The 20,290-nt window shown below is 57.6% G+C and overlaps 1 protein-coding gene across 2 annotated transcripts in view; it reads right to left on the bottom strand.

Moving 5' to 3' along the window:
* The window catches only part of NTN1 (netrin 1), a 160,669-nt gene that overhangs the window by 8,090 nt on the left and 132,289 nt on the right, over positions 1–20,290 (bottom strand). For both annotated transcript variants that reach the window (XM_044249082.1, XM_044249081.1), the window contains exon 6: positions 5,354–5,428. In XM_044249082.1, the coding sequence (XP_044105017.1) occupies positions 5,354–5,428 (75 nt within the window). The remainder of the gene's footprint in view (positions 1–5,353; positions 5,429–20,290) is intronic.

Below are 20,290 nucleotides of genomic sequence, written 5' to 3'. Positions count from 1 at the left end.
CTCCCTCCCCAAGGCTGCCATGCCCATCGCCAGCCCCGCTGGTCCCAGCCATGATGTCTGCCGTGTCGGCTCCATCATCACTAAACATCATCCCAACACCACAGGGACCCCTCCTGCCCCTCTGTGCGGCCTGGAAGTCTCTCGGGCTTTGCAGTCCCCAGTCCAGAGCACACTCCCGTGTCTGGTTGAGTCTCAGCATAACGTGGGCAGGACACGGTGTGTGCCCCGTGACAGGTGTTCGTGTGGATTTGTCAAGGACAGGAAGGAAGGCCATGAGGTGCCCCATCCCAGGCCTCGCAAGGCCCCGGGAGGTCCCTGGGTGCGGGGGGGGGGGATGTTGGGGTGAATGACAGTTCCAATTAGGTCCCAGGCCTGCTTCTGCCACGGGGCCTCCTGAGAAAGCAGGCGCATGCGCATACGCACAGCCCAGCAAGCCCCGTCTCTCCCCACGGATGCCAGCAGGGTCTCCCCTTTGAGCCGCACCCAGACGCCATCCTTGCGGGAGCTCAGGAGGCGTACTGGACGCAGATCGTCTCGTGAAAAGCATTCTGATTTTTCCATCGGGTGGTGCCAAAATGTCTTTCAACAAAAGGGGTGACTAATAAACATTTCTGGGAACGAATCATTTTTCCAAGAACTGGCAAAAGTGAGATGATCTCACCTTTCAGAATGTGAGCTGTCTGTCTCCCCCCACTTGCGAAGCCCAGGGAGAAGGAAAAGCCTGGAGGCAGCACCGAGGAGCCCACGGCGGCCCGCGTGAGCAGGCCCAGCTCTCCGTGGGCTCGGACGTGGCCGTGGATGCTGAGGCCCACTGGGGGCTCACTCCAGGCTCTCTGGCCCCCACACCCTTGCAGCCAGCACCTGCTTCCCCAGCCCGTTTCCACTTCTGTGGCCAAGGCCTTCCTCCCTCTGCCTGGGAGCCTTGCTTTGCCCCGTGAGCACTGGCTACCGAGGCCCCCTCCTCCAGGAAGCCCTCCCTCTATGCCCTGGCTGGAGAGCCAGGCTCTGGAACTCAGGCTTGTCCACCCCGCCCCGCTCTCGACTGTGTGCCTGTTGCCCTCCTAGACTGTAAGTTCCTTGGGGGCTAAGCCAGTGTCTCCTCCGAATCCATAAGCTCAGGTCAGGATGGGGCATACAGCAGGTGCTCGATGAGTGTGTGAAGAGGGACCGGCTGGGGATGGGTGTGTGAGGGAGCAGGACACCCCGGGATGTGTGTCGGAGTGGGGGGAGGGTGCACAGGTGTGGTGAGTGAGGACAGGGCCCAGAAGGAGGTCAGGGACAAGAGAGAGCAGAGGCAGGAGGCCGAGCGGCCCGGCCTGGATGGAAGGTCATGGCAGCGCAGTGAGAGCTGTGGGCCTGAGACCTTCCCTGGCCCCAGCCTGGCGCCCACCCCCCACAGTGCCCTGGGGACAGTGTCAGTCTGTCACCCTCATTGCCTTGACTCCCCTGGCTGGCAGCGCGTGACTCCGGGGGAGGGGCTCCAGACAGATGCTGCCCGGACTCGGTGGTGAACACACAAGCAGGCACACTCACACACACTCATGGGCCCACACAGGCACACACAGGTGTGCTCCCTATCACACAAGCACACACGCGCTCTGATGTACACACACACACAGGGTCACAAACACACATGTGCATCTGTGCACACGCATTCATACCTGCACACCTACCCCTGCTGTCACACAAGGCACGTGTGCACGCTCACACATACAGCCACACATGTGCGCACACACACCCACATGCACACACAGGAACACTTGCATGTGCTCACACACTGTCACACTCGTGCACCCACATGTGAGCACACTCACACAGGTAGCTCCACAGGAGCCCACTCACACGCCCACATCCACACTCACGTGCCCACACTCACGTGCACACCCACAAGCACACACGCAGCTGTTCACACAATCGCACCTACCCGTGCACACTCATGCATGCTCTCACACGAGCACACTCACCAGGGGCGTTCACATGAGGCAGGGCCCCTCCCAGGCGAGTGTCCCCAACTGGCCAGCATCACGGACACTGGACAATCACGCGCGCACCTGTTCTCCACGTGCAGCTCGCCAGCAGGGTCCCCTCGAGGACAACAGAGGGCCAGGTGACCACAGACCACGGGGTCAACCTGCACCTGCCCCGAGCACACTGGGTCTCATCCAGAAAGGTATCATGTCCCCTGGATGAGACCCCCATGTGACAGGAATCCGAGGCCCAGGCTGGTGAGGCTCCTGCCCCAAGTCCCACAGCACACTGGGAGGCTGCATGTCCAGACCATGGGGCTGCTGTCCCCTCCCTGCAGATGGGAAGAGAACGGGCCTCCCTTCCCTGCTAGTGGCGCTCTGTGGATGCAAGAAGTGCGGTGGGACTTGGCCCTGAGGCCCTCCCCTGACCCCCGTCCCCCTTGCTCCGCTTGGTGCCCACCCCAGCCCCTCTCATTGGGAACGTGCCAGAGTGAACACAGGGCAGGACCCGCCTGCACATCCCTTCTTCCCCCTGCTCCGGTCGGCAGAGACCCAGCTCCACGTCCCCGGCAGGAGACAGGGGGCCCAGGGCCTGCTCTTCATGTGGCGGGGCAGCCATCCCAGGGCGCTCATCAGCAGCTTCTGGAACATTGAGGGCACTGGTTACATTTTCTAGTTGGCTCCCTGCCGGGTGTCGGAGCAGGGAGGATGCAGCACCTCCAGAAAGTCTAGTCCCCAGTCCTCCTCGGCCTGGCCCGCTCTGCCCGCCTCACCTCCCCGCAGACCCCCAGGCCAGCTCCCTCCTCATCCTCTTCCTGTGCATCACACCCCCGCATCAGCCTGGGGAGGGATGCCCCGCTCTCATGTTATCCGGGGGTCTGTGGTCCCAACGGAATGCAGGGTCCTGCGAACCCAAGCACGACACCTCACCAGCCCCCCACCCCCAGCCCCAGTACGAGGCCTCCGGCTGCAACTGCGGGCCCCTGCCCTGGTGGGGAGCTGCTCCCTCCCTCCTGAATAAGCCGATGGGTCCCCTCTAAGTTCATAAAAAGACTGTGTCTGGTCCCCTTTGACAAAAAGAGGGTGTTTAGCCCTCCTGCTGATGGGGGCCAGCAGAGCACCGAGGGGGGACAAGGGTCCCCCAGAACATTGGGGGTCAGGAGAGCTGAATTCAACAGAGGAAAAGAAGACGAGAGAACAAAACGGGGCCGAGACCCACAGAACCAGGTGTGACGCACGCGCTATTCTGGTAACTGTTTTAAAAGCCTAATTTTTCCTTTCTTTGCTTTTAGAACCAAACAGGGGCTGCAGGCCAGCACCTCACGGAAGGACTGCTGGGCCCTCCTCCTCCAGCCCTCAGGTGTGTTCCCACAAAGATGCTTCCAGAAGAACTCCAAGCTCTCCCGCCCCAGCACACCCACCATGGTGTCCCCCATTCCAGGCAGCGCTCTCTACGGCCGCTGGCAGAGCCCCCACTGGAACCCCAGGCCCCAAGCCTGCGACTGCGACAAAACCCTTGGGCCCCCCTGCCTGAGCCCTCATCCCTCCCTTGTGTGTGTCACCGGGGCTGAGACCGTGCTCCCTTTTCCCTTCAACCATTTCAAGGTTTCTTCTTTTTCCAGCGGCCGCTGGACGTTCCTGCACTGTCGCGGGCGCAAACACTTGAACGGGGCTTTGGGGAACTGGCTGTTGGCCCCACAGGGGTCTGGATCGGGGCCACCTGGAGACATAACCCCAGCAAGGGGCAGGCCAGGCACCTTGGGCAGGCTCTAGGCTCTGGGGACATAACGTTGCGTGTGTGCGTGCGTGTGTACCCGTGTCCGTACACACACTCACATGGGTACAAGGATTACGTTTTATAAGTTCTCCAAATTCCTCTGGGTTCCCTCATGCATTTCGTTACATTTAAAGGGCCGGACCCTTGTCCTTATTAAAGAGAAACCCCTTATGTCTGGTTCCCAGGGCCTGCCCCAGGCAGACGGCAGGCCGGGCTGGGTCACAGAGGGACAGAGGGACAGACAGAGGTCCTCTTCTGGCTCTGCTCCTTCCTCCCTCCCTTCCTGCCCAGCTGCCAGGCAACTCACAAGGGTCGCTCCTCCCCGGGAGCCTGGGAGGCACCGGGCCCTGTTCTGGCAGCTTCCAGACATACAGGTCTGGAAAGGTGGACAGGAGAGGCCGGCGTGGTATGGGGTGGACAGGCCTGCCAAGCCCGTGGCTGGGGGACCACCTCTGGGGGCCAGGTGACAAACAGGACCGGGCAGCAGCAGTGGGAGTGGGGGGTGATGGAGGGGGGCAGGGAGGGTCAGCTGCCTCCCCAAATCCGCCAGACCCAGTGGGTCTAGAGGAGGGCCAGACGGTGGAAGGTGCCAGGCCTGGGTTCAGAGCCCCTGGGCCTCCATCCAGGCCGCAGTGACCTCTTGGCCGGGTGACAGGGGCCTCAGCTACCCATGTGGACACCCAGGTCTCTGCCTGGGGTCCTCCCCTGCCACTGCCAGCAGATCCCCTGGGGCTCCTGTTTGCTAGGCCCCTGCTCTGAAGTGACCCCCAGCTCTTGGCTGCAAGGGTGGCCTTGAGGGGCTCCCCTCCTCCAGCAGGCTCCCCAACAGCCTCCCAAGTCAGGCTTTGACCCCACATCACGTGTTGTCTGGCCAGCCCAGGCCTCCAGCCAGCACAGCCACTCTCAGGGACCAGACACCACAAAGCCGGCTCCTCACCTCCTCCTGGGGTTGGGCGGCAGCCTGGCAGGAAGGAGGTTTCCAGCAAGTGCATATGGAGGGGGACAGGACCATCCAACAGAGAAAGGGGGCACAGGGGCCCAGACAGCTCAAGGGACAGGGCTGTCAGCCCCAGAGCTGCTGGCCACAAAGCACCCTCCTGGACCTAGCGACCACTTAAAATGCAGATTCCCCGGCCCACCCCAGCCTTTACAGAATCAGCATTTGGAAGGAGGAGGCTTTTAAGCCCACAGAGCTGCTGCCCCCTTTCCCGACACCTGGAGGACCCCATGCTGAGCCACGGAGGGAGACTCGAGTTGAAAGCCCATCATATGGAGAATGGCACCCAAGATCAGAGAGGCAAAGCGACTAAATCTAAGGCCACACAGCCCCTAACCTGGGGCAGAGTGGAGGCCGGAGGCCAGGCTGGGAATCCCAGCCACAGGGGAGCCCCTGCTCGGGGCAGAGAAAACTCAGTCCTCCAGCCCTGCAATCCCCTTGTGCCCCCCGGAAGTCCTCTGGCGCCCCTTGCCTCCGAGGGCCTCGGGGGAAGAGCTGACAAGTTCCTTGGGCGTGGGATCCCACAGCCAGGCCCCTGGCGATCACGGGACACCAGGACCCGCCCCCCCCCCACTGGTCACATGGCCCCCAGACAGGGAGCCGGGCACTCACCATAGTCCTTCCTGCAGTACTTTTTCATGTTAATCTTCAGCTTCCCTTTGGAGGCCTTGCAGTAGGAATCACAGTCTGCAGGGGAGGAGAACACAGACAAAAAACCTAATTAGGCTGGCGATGAATAGGCCGGGGGCGAGGGGGAGGCCGCCTCCCCAGATGCCTGGAGGCCTGCGATACCCACGGGCCGGGCGGGGCGGCCATTCAGGGCAGCCAGGCCTTCTCAAGAGGCGCTTGGGACAAAGGGCCCCCCACCCGGCCCGGCCCCCCACCCCGTGGCCCCAAGGAGCCCTTCAGCCACTGCCTGGAGCCCCCTTGGCCTCCGCGAAGGACACTGGGGCCTGTGGTATTGTGCCACCCAGGGCTTCCGAGCGCCGCCCAGATTCCCCCCACCCCGTTCTTAAGACACAACTGGAACCTGATTAAAGCCGATAGAGGCCTCATTGTCACCCCGCGCCCCGGGTCTGTGTCAGGCGCTGGCTTTCATGGCGCAGTGCCTCTGGCTGGGGTCAGACCCCAACAAAAGAGGTCACGGAGGAAATTAGCAGCCCATGAAGCATTAGAAAACGCCTTTGGTGTCCACTCTACTGGAGTGTGCAAATAGAATGGCCCGCGGAGGGGAGTTCAGTTCTAATGGGCCCCACTGCTGCGAGGCAGGGCTGTGGGCCTACGGCCACCAGGAGCATGTCGGGGGGCTTCCCGGAGCCGGGGTGCGAGCCAGGCGGAAAGTGCAGGGCCCCCTGGGGTCGGCTAGCCCCTGGGCCCGCTTCTCCTGGGGCTGAGGGACTCCGTCCAACCATAAGAGCAAACAACCTGCCTCGGCCCAGCCGGGCCCTCTCCTGGCCAGCTCTTCCCGCTCCTCTGACAAGGCAATGCAATGCTTGGCCAGATCCACAGGGGACCGTCACACTCAGCACGATGGCCAGCCCACGCCTGGGGCCCAAGACATCACTCCAGCCCACTGCACGCCACTGCCCGACATGCCAGGCCTCACTCAGTCTCACCATCGTTCTAGGATGTGGGGGTGACGGTCCCATTCCGCAGATAGGAACACTGAGGCCCCCTGCCCAAGGCCTCCCTGACAGCTGGTGCCCAGGCTGGGCCTTGAACTCGGACGTGAGAGGCCCAAGGACTGCTCTCTTGGTTACGCCACGCTGCGGTTCAGTGAACACAATGCGAGCAGGGCGTGAAGCTCAGAGCAGGGCACGAGGAGTACCCCGTGTTCCAGCAAGGCCCAGACAGCCGGTGGAGGGCCCAGAATGTTCTAGAAGCTTCTGGGGGTGTGTCCGGGTGACAGGTTGGGAGGGCTAAAAAGGGGACACACACACATCGAGGGGACCGCCCCAGGAGCAGGTGCAGTCCCTCCCCCGGCAGAGGGCATCGCCAAGCTGACCTGGGGGTAAGGAAGGATCTGTGTGGGGCACAGGACAAAGCTGGGGAGGGAGTCAGGCCTCCCAGTGCCCCTCACCCGACCCCCGCCTTGGCTTAGCGATGCAGAGAATATTCAGAGACACCTCCCACTCCAGAGCTGGTCTCTGGCCCCATGAGATGTGGCTGCCTCCTTCCAGGTCTTGGAATTCACTGACTAGTGCCTCGGTTAGAGTCGAAACTGCTCCATCCCACTGCCCAGGGGGCCCATAGCCTGGCAGCTCCCTGCTGTCTCCTGAGCCAGCTTTTGGGAGGGGCAGGGGGAGCACCCAGTGGGGAACCAGTCCCAGGAAATAGAGGAAAACACAGCCCCCCTGCTTCCTGGTCCCCTGTGGTCTGAGCCCCGGGACCCCATCCTGGTCGCCAGGATAGCCTGCCAGGGGCACCTGGAGGCTATCCTGCTAGTGACTTCTGCCAGATAGCTGGCTGGCCAACAGGGGAGGGAGGGGACCTCTTGGGAGGCAGGGACACAGCTGTCCAGGGACCACCGCCCACATTCTGCAGCCACCAAGCCCGAGTGGTCAACGCAAGGTGATGGCAGCCCAAATGCACGGACCCGAGGCACCCGCACTGGGCCCAGCGCCCCATGCCTCACCCTAGGGAGCAGCTGCTCCAGGCCACGGGTCAGCCAACACAGGGACAGATGACGCGCACAGCAAAGCCACTGACGCAGCTGAACCCAGGATGTGCAAGAGACCCGCGGTCCCAAGAGCAGGCTGGGCTCCCTCCCTGCTCTCACCACCTAGAGAAGCTAATAGGATTGCAAGCAGTGCTGGGTGATCTCCCCGGGACGGCCTTGAACCCCCTCCCTCCTCGCCTTCTGGTTATTTTTTACCGAAGTCAAAAACCTTTGGCCCATGTCTGTGCTTGCATTCCGGGTTGGGAGGAAAATCATCTCCGCCCTCCCTCCCTGGGGGGCCTCTCCGGCTGGGCCCTGAGACACACAGCCCAGAGGGGAGGGGGACACAGCACCGTGTAGCTTCGGCCTCTACACACCTGTGAGGGAGGGCCTGTAGGCCCCACCTGAAAGCCAGGAAGCCAGAGCTCAGGAAGGTTCTAGAACACCTGCCATGCACCGTGGGGGCCGAAGACACGGTGGCAGAGCCCGGTGACAGTCTCCTCCCAGGGCACCTTGAGCTTACTTCTTGCCTTCTCTCCTGCTAACACCGAAAGTGGTTCTTTCCAGAGCCAGATATCCACCTGGGACAGACATTATCCCAGAGTATGTGGCATCCATTCCCAGCCCAATGAGAACATAGGAGTACCAGCCCCATTTCAGACCTGGGGTGGGCCGGCCGCAGAGACTCAATCCCAGGACCCCGAGATCATGACCTGAGCTGAACGCAGACGCTCAACCCACAGAGCCCCCCAAAAGCCCCAGAAATACTTCTTAAGGGCCGTGCGCTCATTGTGAGATGTCCCCCGACTCCCTTTGGATTTGTCGATTCCAGCTGGGTTGAGAGTAGGAAAACAAAGACCGAGACTCTTAGACCTCTACGTAAAACATGGGTAAACAGGCCTGGAATGAGGATGATGGAAACACTCTCCTTTGGGCAGAGTCAGTAACGTCCGGGTCACGGACACCGTGGCCGCTATCTGGCGGCCAGCGGATTCTTTGTTTTGGGTGTGTTCCACACAACTGAGGTCATCGGACAAGTGGTCCCTGGGTAGGGAAAATGTTCCTGCCTTTTCTTCTTCTATCAAATACACACACAGCCACACAGACGGCCTCAGGAGGGACAAGCCACAGGTTTCACATGTGGTTCTGACTCCTTCAAAATGGCATATCTACTTGACAGTGACCCACGGAGCCCCTCTTTGCCTGGTGCCAAAAGAGCTGTAAAGATGAGAAAAATGAAAATTCACACTCCCGCCAAAGAAAACCAAACAGATAGATGACCCCGTGCTGGAATCTGGGAGCAGTCTCTATTAATTAAAGGCAGATGGTAGCAGGAGAAAACCTGTCCCGGGTTTTACCTCGAGATGCAGCCTCTCGTCTGACGCATGGAGAGATCTTGAAGAAAGAGAGGACACAGGGACAATGAGCAGGAAACAATGGGCAGGAGGTAGGCAGGGGCGCTGGGGCTGGTGCCCTCCTTCAGGGAGGGGACACTGAAGGAAGGGGAGGGCCCAGAAGGACAGACAGTGCGCCTGCATATTTGCACTTCCATTTTTATCAAAGTGACCGGCGCAGAGAATGAGGAAATCAGGCAGTGCGGGTAGAAGGATGCCATCCCCAAGGAATACAGTGAATCAAGGGGAGACACTGGCAGGAGCCAGGGAGCAGGGCCAGAGCTATACCTAGTCCCCTGCCATCCAGCGTGTATCCGAGATGGGAATCCAGTTGTCCTAGTAGAAGGATCTCCATTTTTTTTTTCAAAATTACAAACAGTAAATATTTTAAGCTTTGCAGGCCATACAGTCTCTATCACAAGTATTCAAAGTGTCTGCTGCTGGGGCATGACAACAGCCATGGACAGCATGTGACCGAACTGGTAGGGCAGACTAAAAAAGATCTAAAAAGACACGGCTTCTGTAAAGTTGGAGAAGAAAGGCAGAAGGGAAAACCAGCCTGAGCTAAAGAGGCCATAGGATGATACAAAGAATGTGACACAGAAGAGGAAGAAGAGCTGGAAAAACCAAGACCCAAACCAAAAAACTCAGTAGCACAATCAAAATCCATTTCAGAAGCAGTCAAGAGAAGGGATCCTGGAGACACCTGATTCGGACGCAGAGAGAATGAACTGGGGAAACTCTTGCAGATTCTAGAGGAAAAGGAGAAAGACAATACAGGATAAAGGATAAAGACGAAGGAGAGAATGGTGAGAATGTGGAGGGTGACGTACGATGGGGCGAGAAGGCAGCAGAAGCCAAGCAGGATAGAAACAATGAACAAAGATCGGACTTCTGAGCTAAAGGCAGACCAACACATGCACAAGAAGGCTCACCAGCTTTTTGAAAAAACATCAAGGAAGAGAGGCCAACACCCAGACACATCTTCGCACACATATGACATCCCAGGATGAGGGAAAATCAGGGGCGGATTAGAAATCAACAAGAAGAAGCCAGCCAGATGGCCATGGAGCGATGCCCACAGGTCGTGAGGAGGGCAAAGTCTGTGACCAAGGAATTTTATACCCAGCTAGACTGTCTCGTATGTGTGTGCAGGCCACAAGAAGCCGAAGGCATTCTCCAGTGTGCAAGGCTGCAGACAATATTCCAATCATATATCCCTTTCGAGAGAGGTACTTGTGAATGTTTTCCAGACAACTAGGAAATGAATCAGAAGTAAGAGTTTAAGAGGGGGCAGCCTCGGTGAGACCGTACACTACCCATGTGGTCACGGGCTTGGAAACCTGTGAGGCGGAGATTTCATATTTGGTTCTAAAACTGAAGGCAGGGGTGTCTGGGTGGCTCAGTCATTAAGCATCTGCCTTCGGCTTGGGTCATGGTCCTAGGATCCTGGGATCGAGTCCCTGCATCGGGTTCCCTGCTCCACGGGAAGCCTGCTTCTCCCTCTCCCACACTCCCTGCTTGTGTTCCTTCTCTCACTGTGTCTCTCTTAAAGATTTTTAAATAAAATCTTTAAAATAAAATAAAACTGGGGAACCTGGATGACTCAGTGGGTTAAAGCCACTGCCTTCGGCTCGGGTCATGATCCCAGTGTTCTGGGATCGAGCCCTACATTGGGCTCTCTGCTCGTTGGGGAGCCTGCTTCCTCCTCTCTCTCTGCCTGCCTCTCTGCCTACTTGTGATTTCTGTCTGTCAAATTAATAAATAAAATCTTAAAAAAAAATCCATTTCAAAGGGACATCACTAAATGAAGCAATTTGTTTTTTAAAGCTTACAACTTTGAAAGAAGACACTATAAAGATTCTTTAAAGACGTTCTAAGTTCGTCACCCGCTAACAAAGAAGTTCGCCTTGTAATTAAAAAAAGAGAGTGTTTTGCCTGGAATAACATCATATTGAAATATACTAAGAACAAAAGTGTTAGGAACACATAAGGGAACAGACAGCAACCTGAGCAGTAAAATGTTGCTTAATTAATTCCAAAGGAGCTGGAATCATATAGGCCATGTTTCCTGACAGCAACATAATGATCAGGATTTATTGTTAAACAGAGAAGAATGACAATATATGTATTCCGCTCTAGAAGTTAGAAAGCAAGCAAAACCAACTCTGAAGAAAGCCGGAGAGAGACGGGCAGCAGAAGCTGAAACACCAGAAAAAACTCACACGTTGTAAATACCCCCCAAAACGGATTCTCAGGAAAGCCCCCAAACCAAGAAACATAAAAAACACAGACCAAAAAAACAAAAACAATGAAACAAAACAAAACAAAACAAAAACCAGACAAAACACTGTCATGTCTAATTATGAATATGAGAGAGAAATCAGGCCCGCATTAGGAAGTCAGGAGGAAGGGACTATAATCAGAGTCAAAAGTGTAATTATGTTATAAATCAGAAGGCTGCTACCCTACACCGCTTTAGGCTGAAAGCTACACGAAACGAACTCCATGACTTTTTAGGAAAATGTACATGACCAAGTCAAACAAAGAGAGGCAGAATCTTGGGCCATCTCTGGACCTTATGCTACCTGACCCGGGCAGAAACAGGAAGAGGTGGAAATTGCTTAGGAAATTCCAAGTACCTAAAATCGATCCTTTTGCAACTTAAAGAAAAAGTAGGGGGCCACGTCCTGTGATTCAACACTGATATAAAAGCCAGCATGAGCCCACGGTCACATAGATCCTGCAGCCCAGCTGACTGATCTCATTCAATAAGGCCCGATGTTTCCCGTCCGGCGTGGTCCAAGCCTCCCTGAACAAGTGGCCGGGCCCCCACCCCAGCGCCTGGGTCTGCCTCGCACAGGAGTAGTGAGGGAGGGGGTGAGGAGGATGCTTGGGGGCCCCTCTTCTCTCAGGGGACCCTCTGGGGCTCAAATGGAGGGTGCAGGTAAATCCAGGAGAGCTGCAGGGGTTCCCACACCGGAGTCACCCGCGGCTCCCGTCCTCCTCCCCAAAAAGATGGGAACTGCCAGGGAGGGACACGGGGACCCGGGAGAGCCGCGGAGACCCAGAGGCTGCCATCTGTGGCTCACAGCAGGTCCATCCTGGCTGGCTGGCATCCTGGCTCCTCCTGGGAGCAGCCGACCTCCCTTTTATTCCCCCCACCTGCTCCCCTGACCAAGCCCCAGCCAAGAGCCAAGAGGGGGCCCTACAGGCCCAATCCCAGAGGCAGCGCTGCTCCCTCCTCTCCCACCACCTTGGGTAGCTCATCCCTCTGGTCTGCCTCCTGTGTCCCAGGTGCCAAAAATCCTGCTGGGCAGGCCTGCTTGCCGGATCGAAGCTCATCTCTGAGCATATGGCAGGCGGGGCCCAGTGTCCCCCCGTCGGAGCCAAGGGCGCTGCATCTGGCGCCTCCCTCAGAGCAGGACGGGGAGCTGGCCAAGGTCTCGCTCTGAGAAGCACCCCTGCCTTCTCTGCCTTTGGGCTGTCAGGCTTGGGAAGGTGGGGCTGTGGTGGGGGCGGGGGGAATGAGCAAGGGACGCCAGCCCCCGAGGTCCATCCCAAGGCGGAGGTATGAAGGGTGGGTGAGTTAGCAGACTCCACCGGCTGGGCGCAGAGGAGGGAGGGGTTCCTGGTGCCACCCCCGGCCCCCTCCCCCAGCCAGGTGGAGGAGCTCAAGGAGGTGGGATGAGGAGGGACACCCCACTGGCTCCATCCATATCGACGGGGCCACTCTGCCCACCAGCAGGTGACAAAGGGCAGGTGAGGCCAGTCTGCCTGGACAAAGTGTGTTTTAGCTCCACCGGACTGGGGAGCCGCGGAGCTGCCTGGAACCCTTCAGGCCAGAGCCCCATTTGCCCACGGCGAGCGTCCATGGGTTTCATAAATTAGACATGATGAGGATGGGGGAGGCACTGCTCGAGAAGCCACTCTTGCCGCTTCCTCCGCAGCTGCAGGTGACTTAACGCTCCCCCCGCCCCAAGACACCTTTTCAGAATCCTCACCCACAAGCACTGAACCCAGGGTTCATCCAGCTCTCTCAGGAAAGCCGGGCTCCCAGGCAGCTCTTGAGTCTCCAGACATCTCTCTAAGCCGACGCTGGTCTTGCCCATCCACTCCAACACATCTAAGCCCTACCCACCTCTACAACATAGCGCCCTTCTGACTTCGGTCTCTGGGGCAGAAAACCCAAGGACCACTGCCACTGGCCCCCGCAAAAATGAGGCAGTCAGAGGAGAGAGGCACATAGTGCCTGCAACTGTGAGCAAATGACTACAGAAAAGCCAAAAGCGTTTGCTTTTGAGAGCAAAGGATTGGGGTCTTTAATATATAAAGAACTCTTCCGAACCAATAAGACAAGCAACTCAAAATTCAAAAAAGAAGAACAGGCAATTCACAAGAGGCAGGGGGAAGGGAGACCAAGGAGATATAAAACAGCCAATCTCAAGTAATCAAGGAAATGCAGCTTAAACCGATGGGAATATAGGACTTGTGGCTTGTGAAATGCCAAACGCAAACACACGCACATAAAAGGAGGTAGGGGTGCAAATTCCTCTTCTCTGACTTCAACTGGCATCAACATGTCAAAACCGCAGAAAGAACCTCACCCTTTGGTGCAGCACCCCGACGTCTGTGAAGTTATCATCCATTCACTCCCTTACAAAGTCGGCTAAGCGAGATCCCCGTGGCCAGGGATGGGAAGCACTGGGTAGACAGTGAGGCTGAGGAACAGTCGTGGGGGCTTTGCAGCAGGAGGGGACAGGTCAGTAACATGGGTGTGACATGCTCACCCAAGAGGGACACTCATAAAGGGGAGACGATGAGCAGAGGGCGCTGGTGGAGAACAAGCATGGGGATGCATTAATGAAGGCCAGTCTGAGGGAGGAGACATCTAGGAGGACAAGGACTTAGCTCCAGGAAGCACACAGGGCAGCAAAGGGCCAGGCAGGAGAGAGGAAGCAAATGGAGGAGGTGGCAGCCAGAGTTCAGGGGGTGCCTGGGAGCTGGTCAACCTTGGCAGGGGTTTGAATTTTATTCTAGAAAAGTATGTTATGTACCAAAATGTGGGTTGTTGGGACTGTGGTTGGTTTTTATGCTCTTGCTTGGGCTTCTCTATGTTTTTCATTTTACTAAAATGAGTATATAGTTCTTTTTTTGTTTTTAAGATTTTATTTATTTATTTGACAGACAGAGACCACAAGTAGGCAGAGAGGCAGAGAGAGAGAGGTGGGGAAGCAGGCTCCCTGCCGAGCAGAGAGCCCGATGCGGGACTCGATCCCAGGACCCTGAGATCATGACCTGAGCCGAAGGCAGAGGCTTAACCCACTGAGCCACCCAAGGCGCCCCGAGTATATAGTTCTTATAGTCGAAAGAAAAAAAAACATTAAAAATATTCTGAGGCCAGTCTTCCCTTAGTGATAACGGAGACTACTTCTTTTTGGGGGATCTTGTAATAAGCTGGTATCACGTCAGCAAGGCGACACCTGTATTGGTAACCCACGGGGCCACTGCCACTGGGAAGTGCTCTATCCCCCCCGCAAGAGATGGTGAGTGTACGCTTAGGTGCACGATCTTCCATCTTCCCTGAGCAGGTGACACAACACAGACCTACATGGTGCCAAGGGGGCGGGGCAAGAAGTTCTGAAGGAAGAGGGTTCCAAGCAGGGAAGACAGTCTGTGCAAAGGCCCTGAGGCAAAATCGTGCCTGGCACCTCCCAGCAACTGAATGAAGGCTGGGGTGCCTTGCACAGAGTGAACAAAGAGAGAGGGCAGAGAGGCAACTCCACAGTCTGATGGGCCTTGTGGGGTCAGGTATGGTTTTGGATTCTACTTTAAATGGAATGCAAAGCCACCAGAAGGTTCTAGTATGGCCTAGGTTGCTTGGCACTGTGAGGTGTAGGGTCTCTAGTTGTGCGGGTAGAGGGAGACGTTCAGCCTCCCACTAGCAGGGATGGGGCCCCCAGGCTTCCCAGCCCCCACCTCACATGATCTCCAGTCTGTGCTGTCCTTACAAAGAGGCGGCCCCCAAGCTCTTAGATACCTACCCTGTTGTTTGGCCCCACGAGCCTCATTCCTGCTCAGCATGCAACCACGTACTCTGGTGAGGAAGTATGGACCTGTGTGCTTTATAGTGTCATGAACTAAGTGCCAATTCTCTTTCTGCATCAAGCTGGGGGCCTGGGGCTCAGCGGGGTAGAGCCGAGGCTAGTGCTCCAGCCACCATCCCATGCTGTAAGGGGAGCCCTGCCCTGCCTTTCTGCCCCTTCCTCAGCTGTGGCCACAGGTACCCAGGGCTTCCTAGATCATCCCCTTGCTGCACCTGGAGGGGTGGGCAGCATGTGCACTGCACAAAGCCCACCCAGAGCCCTCCTTTCCCGTACTTTCCCCCACAAAGCCACCTGCTGTGACGGCTCAACCATGAGCCTTGGGTCCGACAGATCTGCTACTGCCTCTTCAGCATTCACCCGCCTTTCTTCCCAGATACCAAACCCCAATATTTCCAACTTAATATTCTCCAACATGCCCTTGTAGCCACACACCCAATTCTGGCCCTGATGGTGTCACTGAAGTCACCTGGGAGGGACTCCAGGGGAAGCAGCTGCTTCTTGTTGAAAGGGGTCACATCACCAGCCCAATGATCTGGGGCCCTTAACCACTCTGAGCCTCAGTTTCCCCATCAATAAAACAGGGTCATGGTGATGACATCCCACCCACGCACAGGGTTTAGGAGGTAGCAATGATGGTGCGGTGACAGAGACCAGGTTGGTCAGACAGAGACGGCCTCTCAAGGACAGGACCTCTCGCCTGGGACCTCGGGGAGGACAAGGTGCTGCCCCCATGCCCTCAGAGCACCCTTGCGGGGTCCCCAGCTGAATAAGGGGAATGACGAGCAGCAGGAAAGCTGGGGCCGGACCCTGGTGCTCAGCAGAGACTATGAAACTGACCCAAACCAAGCAGCGGCCGGTGTGGGCGTGGGGGGCGGGGTCTGGGCCCCCAAAAGGAGCCTCATCTGCCTCCACGATCACCATCCTTTCTGGATCCAGAGCCACGCATCCAACACTCCACAACAGCTGCCCCCCCCTCTGCCCCGCAGACCTTCGTCCCAGCATGTGGCACAGTGCAGGTCACCCCCGCACGTTCCCTGAACCCATCGGACAGCGCAGTATAAAATAAGCCGAAAGCAGTCGCCCTTGCAAGGTATGAAGCCCTCTGAGCCAACCAAACCCGCAGATGCAGGTTCCCCAAACAAGGGACGCGATCAGCAACTTTCACAACTGTTCGGTGACACCCACGAGAAATCACGGGTTCAGGCTTGGGCGTCTGTGACAACAAAGGGGGCAGAGCTGGGCTGGAGAGGGCTTGGGTGGGGGGCCCCCCCAGGATCAGGAGGCCCTGCTGCCTCTGCTGGGATCAGCGGCTGGTAGCTGAGGAGCGACATCCTGGAGCTCCGGCCCAAGGGGCTCTCCAGTGGGTCTCCTCTGCCTGTTCTCTTTGGAGCATCCATCTCCACCGCACCCCGGGACGCGATGCAGCAGGAACGGCCTGTCTCAGAACACCCTTGAACTTCAGGGCTGCAGGACGCTGGGGGAGGGACGTTAGCAGGTAGGCGGTGGAGGAACAGGGAATGCTGGCCCCAGGAGGTAGAGGCTGTGTGTCTCTGGGTACATGACCGCACCTCTCTGAATTAGAGACTTCTCACTGGATTGCTGGGCACGAGCGATTAAATTTTTTTTTTTTTTACAATTCTCACTCAAATATGGACTGATTGGCCTCTGGCTGTTCGGAAAAGCAGACCCATCTTTAGGGGTTCTGGTTCCCTCCCAGCACTGGCTATAAAACGCATATTCAATCTGGTCTATCTTCCGCTTCCCTCCCCGAGGATGGGGGCCACGGCCTCGTTCGCTGCTCTCTCCACAGGGCCCGGGACACGTGTAAGTCCTCGATAAATATTCCTTGAATGAGTTGAGTAAAAGGGGGGGGGATCGGCTTGCCGCCATGCTTCCCTGTCCAAGGGCGGAAGACAGGAGGACCCCAACACAGAGAAGGCAGGCAAGCAAAGGCCCGAGGCAGGGCTCTGAAGGGAGAGTGGAGAAAGACGATTCTGGAAAACGCTGGGAGACACAAAACCCGGCCCTTGGCGAGCCACGGCTCCTTGCCTGGGGAGTGCAACCGGAGCCCATAAATCTTCCGTCTCCGGGGAGGGTGCGAGGGCTTTGGTGTCGGGTTTGGACTTTAATAACACGGCTTCTAAATCCGCTGCCTTATTGTGAGAATATATTTGCAGATTTAAAATACCGAGGCCTGGGTCTGAGCGCTGCTCTTCCAGGAGGAGCTAGGAAGACTGCGGACCGGGCTGACCCCACGGGAAAGAGTACCCTGCCCTCCCCACCCCCAACACTACCTGCCCCGGAAGCCTGTCCTGGAAGCCTGGTACAAGGCATAGGGACACTGGCCTCCTGGAAAAGGGGACCAGCAAGCAGCCTTTCCCTCCCTCGGATGAGTGCGGTGACCAGCCCAGGCCCCTCCCAGGGGGGTGGGGGGCAGGGCGGCCTCCAGCCCGGTTTTGGGGGTGGAGGGGCCGGGCTGGGAGAGGTCAGGGGCTGCGCTGGCCACGTGAGGCAGGAGAGCAGCCCCTCTTCTCCACTTGGAACAAGAGGGTGCCGTGAGCCCTCAGCGCGCTCTTTCTTCTTGCTGAACAAGATGGATTGGAAAACAAATTGGCTGAAATAAAGCATGTAATTAGATTAAAGCCTCTTGCCCAGAGCCTTTGGGGCTGCAGAAAGCCCTCCCGACTGGAGGCAGGACAGCTCGGCAGGCTGAACCAGCTCCTGGACATCCAGAATTTTCTCCGGACCCCAGGCCGCCCACCCCCAGTCCTCCCCAGATGGTGGGAACCTCGCCGGCGGGATTCATCCCACCGCAAAGATGGCCCCAGCCCCGCCTCTGCCCCCAGTCCCACGGGCCTTGGGGTCACCCCGTTCCCCGATGGCAGATCCTGTCCTGTCCACAAGATGCAGCTGGGGCTCAGCCCACCTCCAGCCTGAACACCTGCACCGTGTTGAGCCTACACCTGGGCAGCCCCCCCAACCCAGGTGCGCTTTCCACCCGCAGCCTTTGAGCAGCGTAACAACCTCTGAGGAGACGGGCTCGAGGGTCAGCACTGCCATCTCCATCACAAACATGAGAAGACTGAGGCCCTGAATGCCCGGTGTCCTGGGTGCCCGGCTGGCGGGGACACGTCACTTTTACTAACACCAGCTGCCCCTGGGCCCTTCTCGGGTGCTCAGGAAACCGCCGCACCCAGGGACAGACTTCTCCTACAAGGGTCTTGGGAGGCGCTCCCTCCCCAACCCCCCGAAACAGCAGAGGAGTTTCTGGCCCTTAGCGTCAAACGAGACCCCGGGCAGGGTGAAAAAGAAAAAAAAGAGAGGAAAGTGGGTATGAAACTGGGGGCTCCTGATTGTAGGGCCTGGTCGTTAGCAACTTATCTCCGGGGTAGGGGGATGAGGCCTGCTGGAGGAGACAGGGCTTAAGAGCAAGCCTGGGGCGGGAAAAGCGAACAGGCAGCCCATGGGCCAACGGCATCCTGTGCCGAGCTCATGGCAGACCTCACAGTCAACCCCAGAACTCATCAGCCTGTTCTCAGTACTCCCTGGCAAAGCTGACACATTCTTGCCATCCGTGGTTTATTCCGAATGATACATCGGGCACAGGCCAGGGAGCCCAGCCTCTCTGCACTGGAAGGGTTCTCCAAGGTGGGCCGGCCCTCCCTGGTCCCTCCCTGCTGCCAGGTCAAGCCTAAATATGCCTCACCAGGCCTCTGAGTTTACGTTAAGCAGGACTTCTGTGAGCTGGACCTCACCTGTTTCCGTAACTCCCACAGGTGGCCTCCGTTCTCCACTCCAGACCAGCCCGGCACACGCCCACCGCCCACCTACCCAACAGATCAGCCCACAAGACCTTCAAAGAAAGCGTCCCAAGTCTTCCTGTTTCCCCCAAACCCCAAAAACCACAGCTTTCAGAAGTCCCACCATACTGGTCCCTCGCCTTAAATTAAACTCTCTGTCCCTCGGCTATCTGAAGTGAGAGCCAAAGGGACTAGTCCTGTCTCCTCCTCCCTTCACGGGTATCTAGGCAGAGTGTGGAGATGCTTCAGGACCACAGTGTCCTGCTGAAGCAGAGGTCACCTGCCTGTCTCGGGGCAGGGCAGGGGAGAACCAGGAAGGAGCAGGTCCAAGCAGCCCAACTGCCATCGTAAAAGCAAATCCCTTGGGGTCTCTGTTCATAGATTAAGCATCCTTCCTCATGGACTGAGAATGGATGCTGTCGGCACCACCCCAGAACACGGAATGGAAGGATGGAGAGATCTAAAGAGTGGGGGGGCCCCTCTGGAGACTGACCCATGGCAGGGAGGAGGAGGGGCTAGCCGGCGGAAGGTGGAGAGGAGGCAGGAAACAACAAGAGCAAGGGAAGCACATGTGGTACATCCGAGGGCCACAGAGAACAGAGGCAAGTGGTCCTACCACAGCTGGACAGCCTCGGGATGACGACAGCATCCCAGCACCATCCTGTCCTGCACCTACCGCAGCACCTGAAAGGCAGGATCGTGTTCAGTGGGCACTGCTCAGGGAGAGGGAAAGCTGGCGAGGCATCTGGGAAAGATTTCCATCCGAAATGATCAAAAAGGAAAAAAAAAAAAAGGTACATGGCATTTCAAGGAACTGTGACTCAGGTGTCTGCAAACCGTACTGGCGGTGGGGTGGTTGTCGTCCTCCAGCCACGCAGGAACCCTGGCAAATACTGAAATACGCCCCGTCATGACCAAACCTCTACCTTCCCACATGCAGAACGAGGGTAGTGTGTCTGCCTTGGGGAAGTAAAGCATTCTCAAAAGGCTCCACATAACCATGCAAATGCCCCTCCCCTCCCCACCCCCCAACTCCCGTAGAAGGTTCTAGAAGTCTTCACGTTCCTGGTGGAGGCACAGCCACTGTCCCCTGACCACTGCAGCGCTTAAAGGCTGGAGGTCACCAAGAGGCCAGTAGATACCCTGGGCCTCATCCCTGTGCTGCCCTCCCCACCCGGACACGTCTAGGCTGTCAAGAGACGGCCAAGGTCGTCGTTTATACCAGTCTGCCATTCTGTAACCAACCACCTCTTCGGTATCCAAGAACTCCCCAGACACAGGATTTCCAACTGAGGCTCAGCCTCCGTCTCCTAGTACTGGAGGGCGCCCCGGACGCGTCAGGCACAGGCCTCCCGGAGAGGCTGCTGGGAAAATTCGCGTGCAGAAAGTCTAACAGGCTCTGACTCCCGGGAGTGGGGGCATACGTGTGGGACACCATTCAGCTCCGTACCCAGCCTCCACAAGCACCAGCTCCCGTAAGTAGTAACCGGCCGTAGCAGCCTGTGACCCCCCAAACCCCCAGCTCAAGGACAGTTACTCAGAGCCCATTGGTTTCATGTGCCTCTGCCCTTGCGAGAGCAGGCTTTGTG

The sequence above is a fragment of the Neovison vison genome, chromosome 5, assembly GCF_020171115.1.
Source record: "Neovison vison isolate M4711 chromosome 5, ASM_NN_V1, whole genome shotgun sequence".
Lineage (NCBI taxonomy): Eukaryota > Metazoa > Chordata > Mammalia > Carnivora > Mustelidae > Neogale > Neogale vison.
The sequence above is the reverse complement of the archived record's forward strand: the minus strand, read 5'-3'. Positions and strand labels throughout refer to the sequence as shown.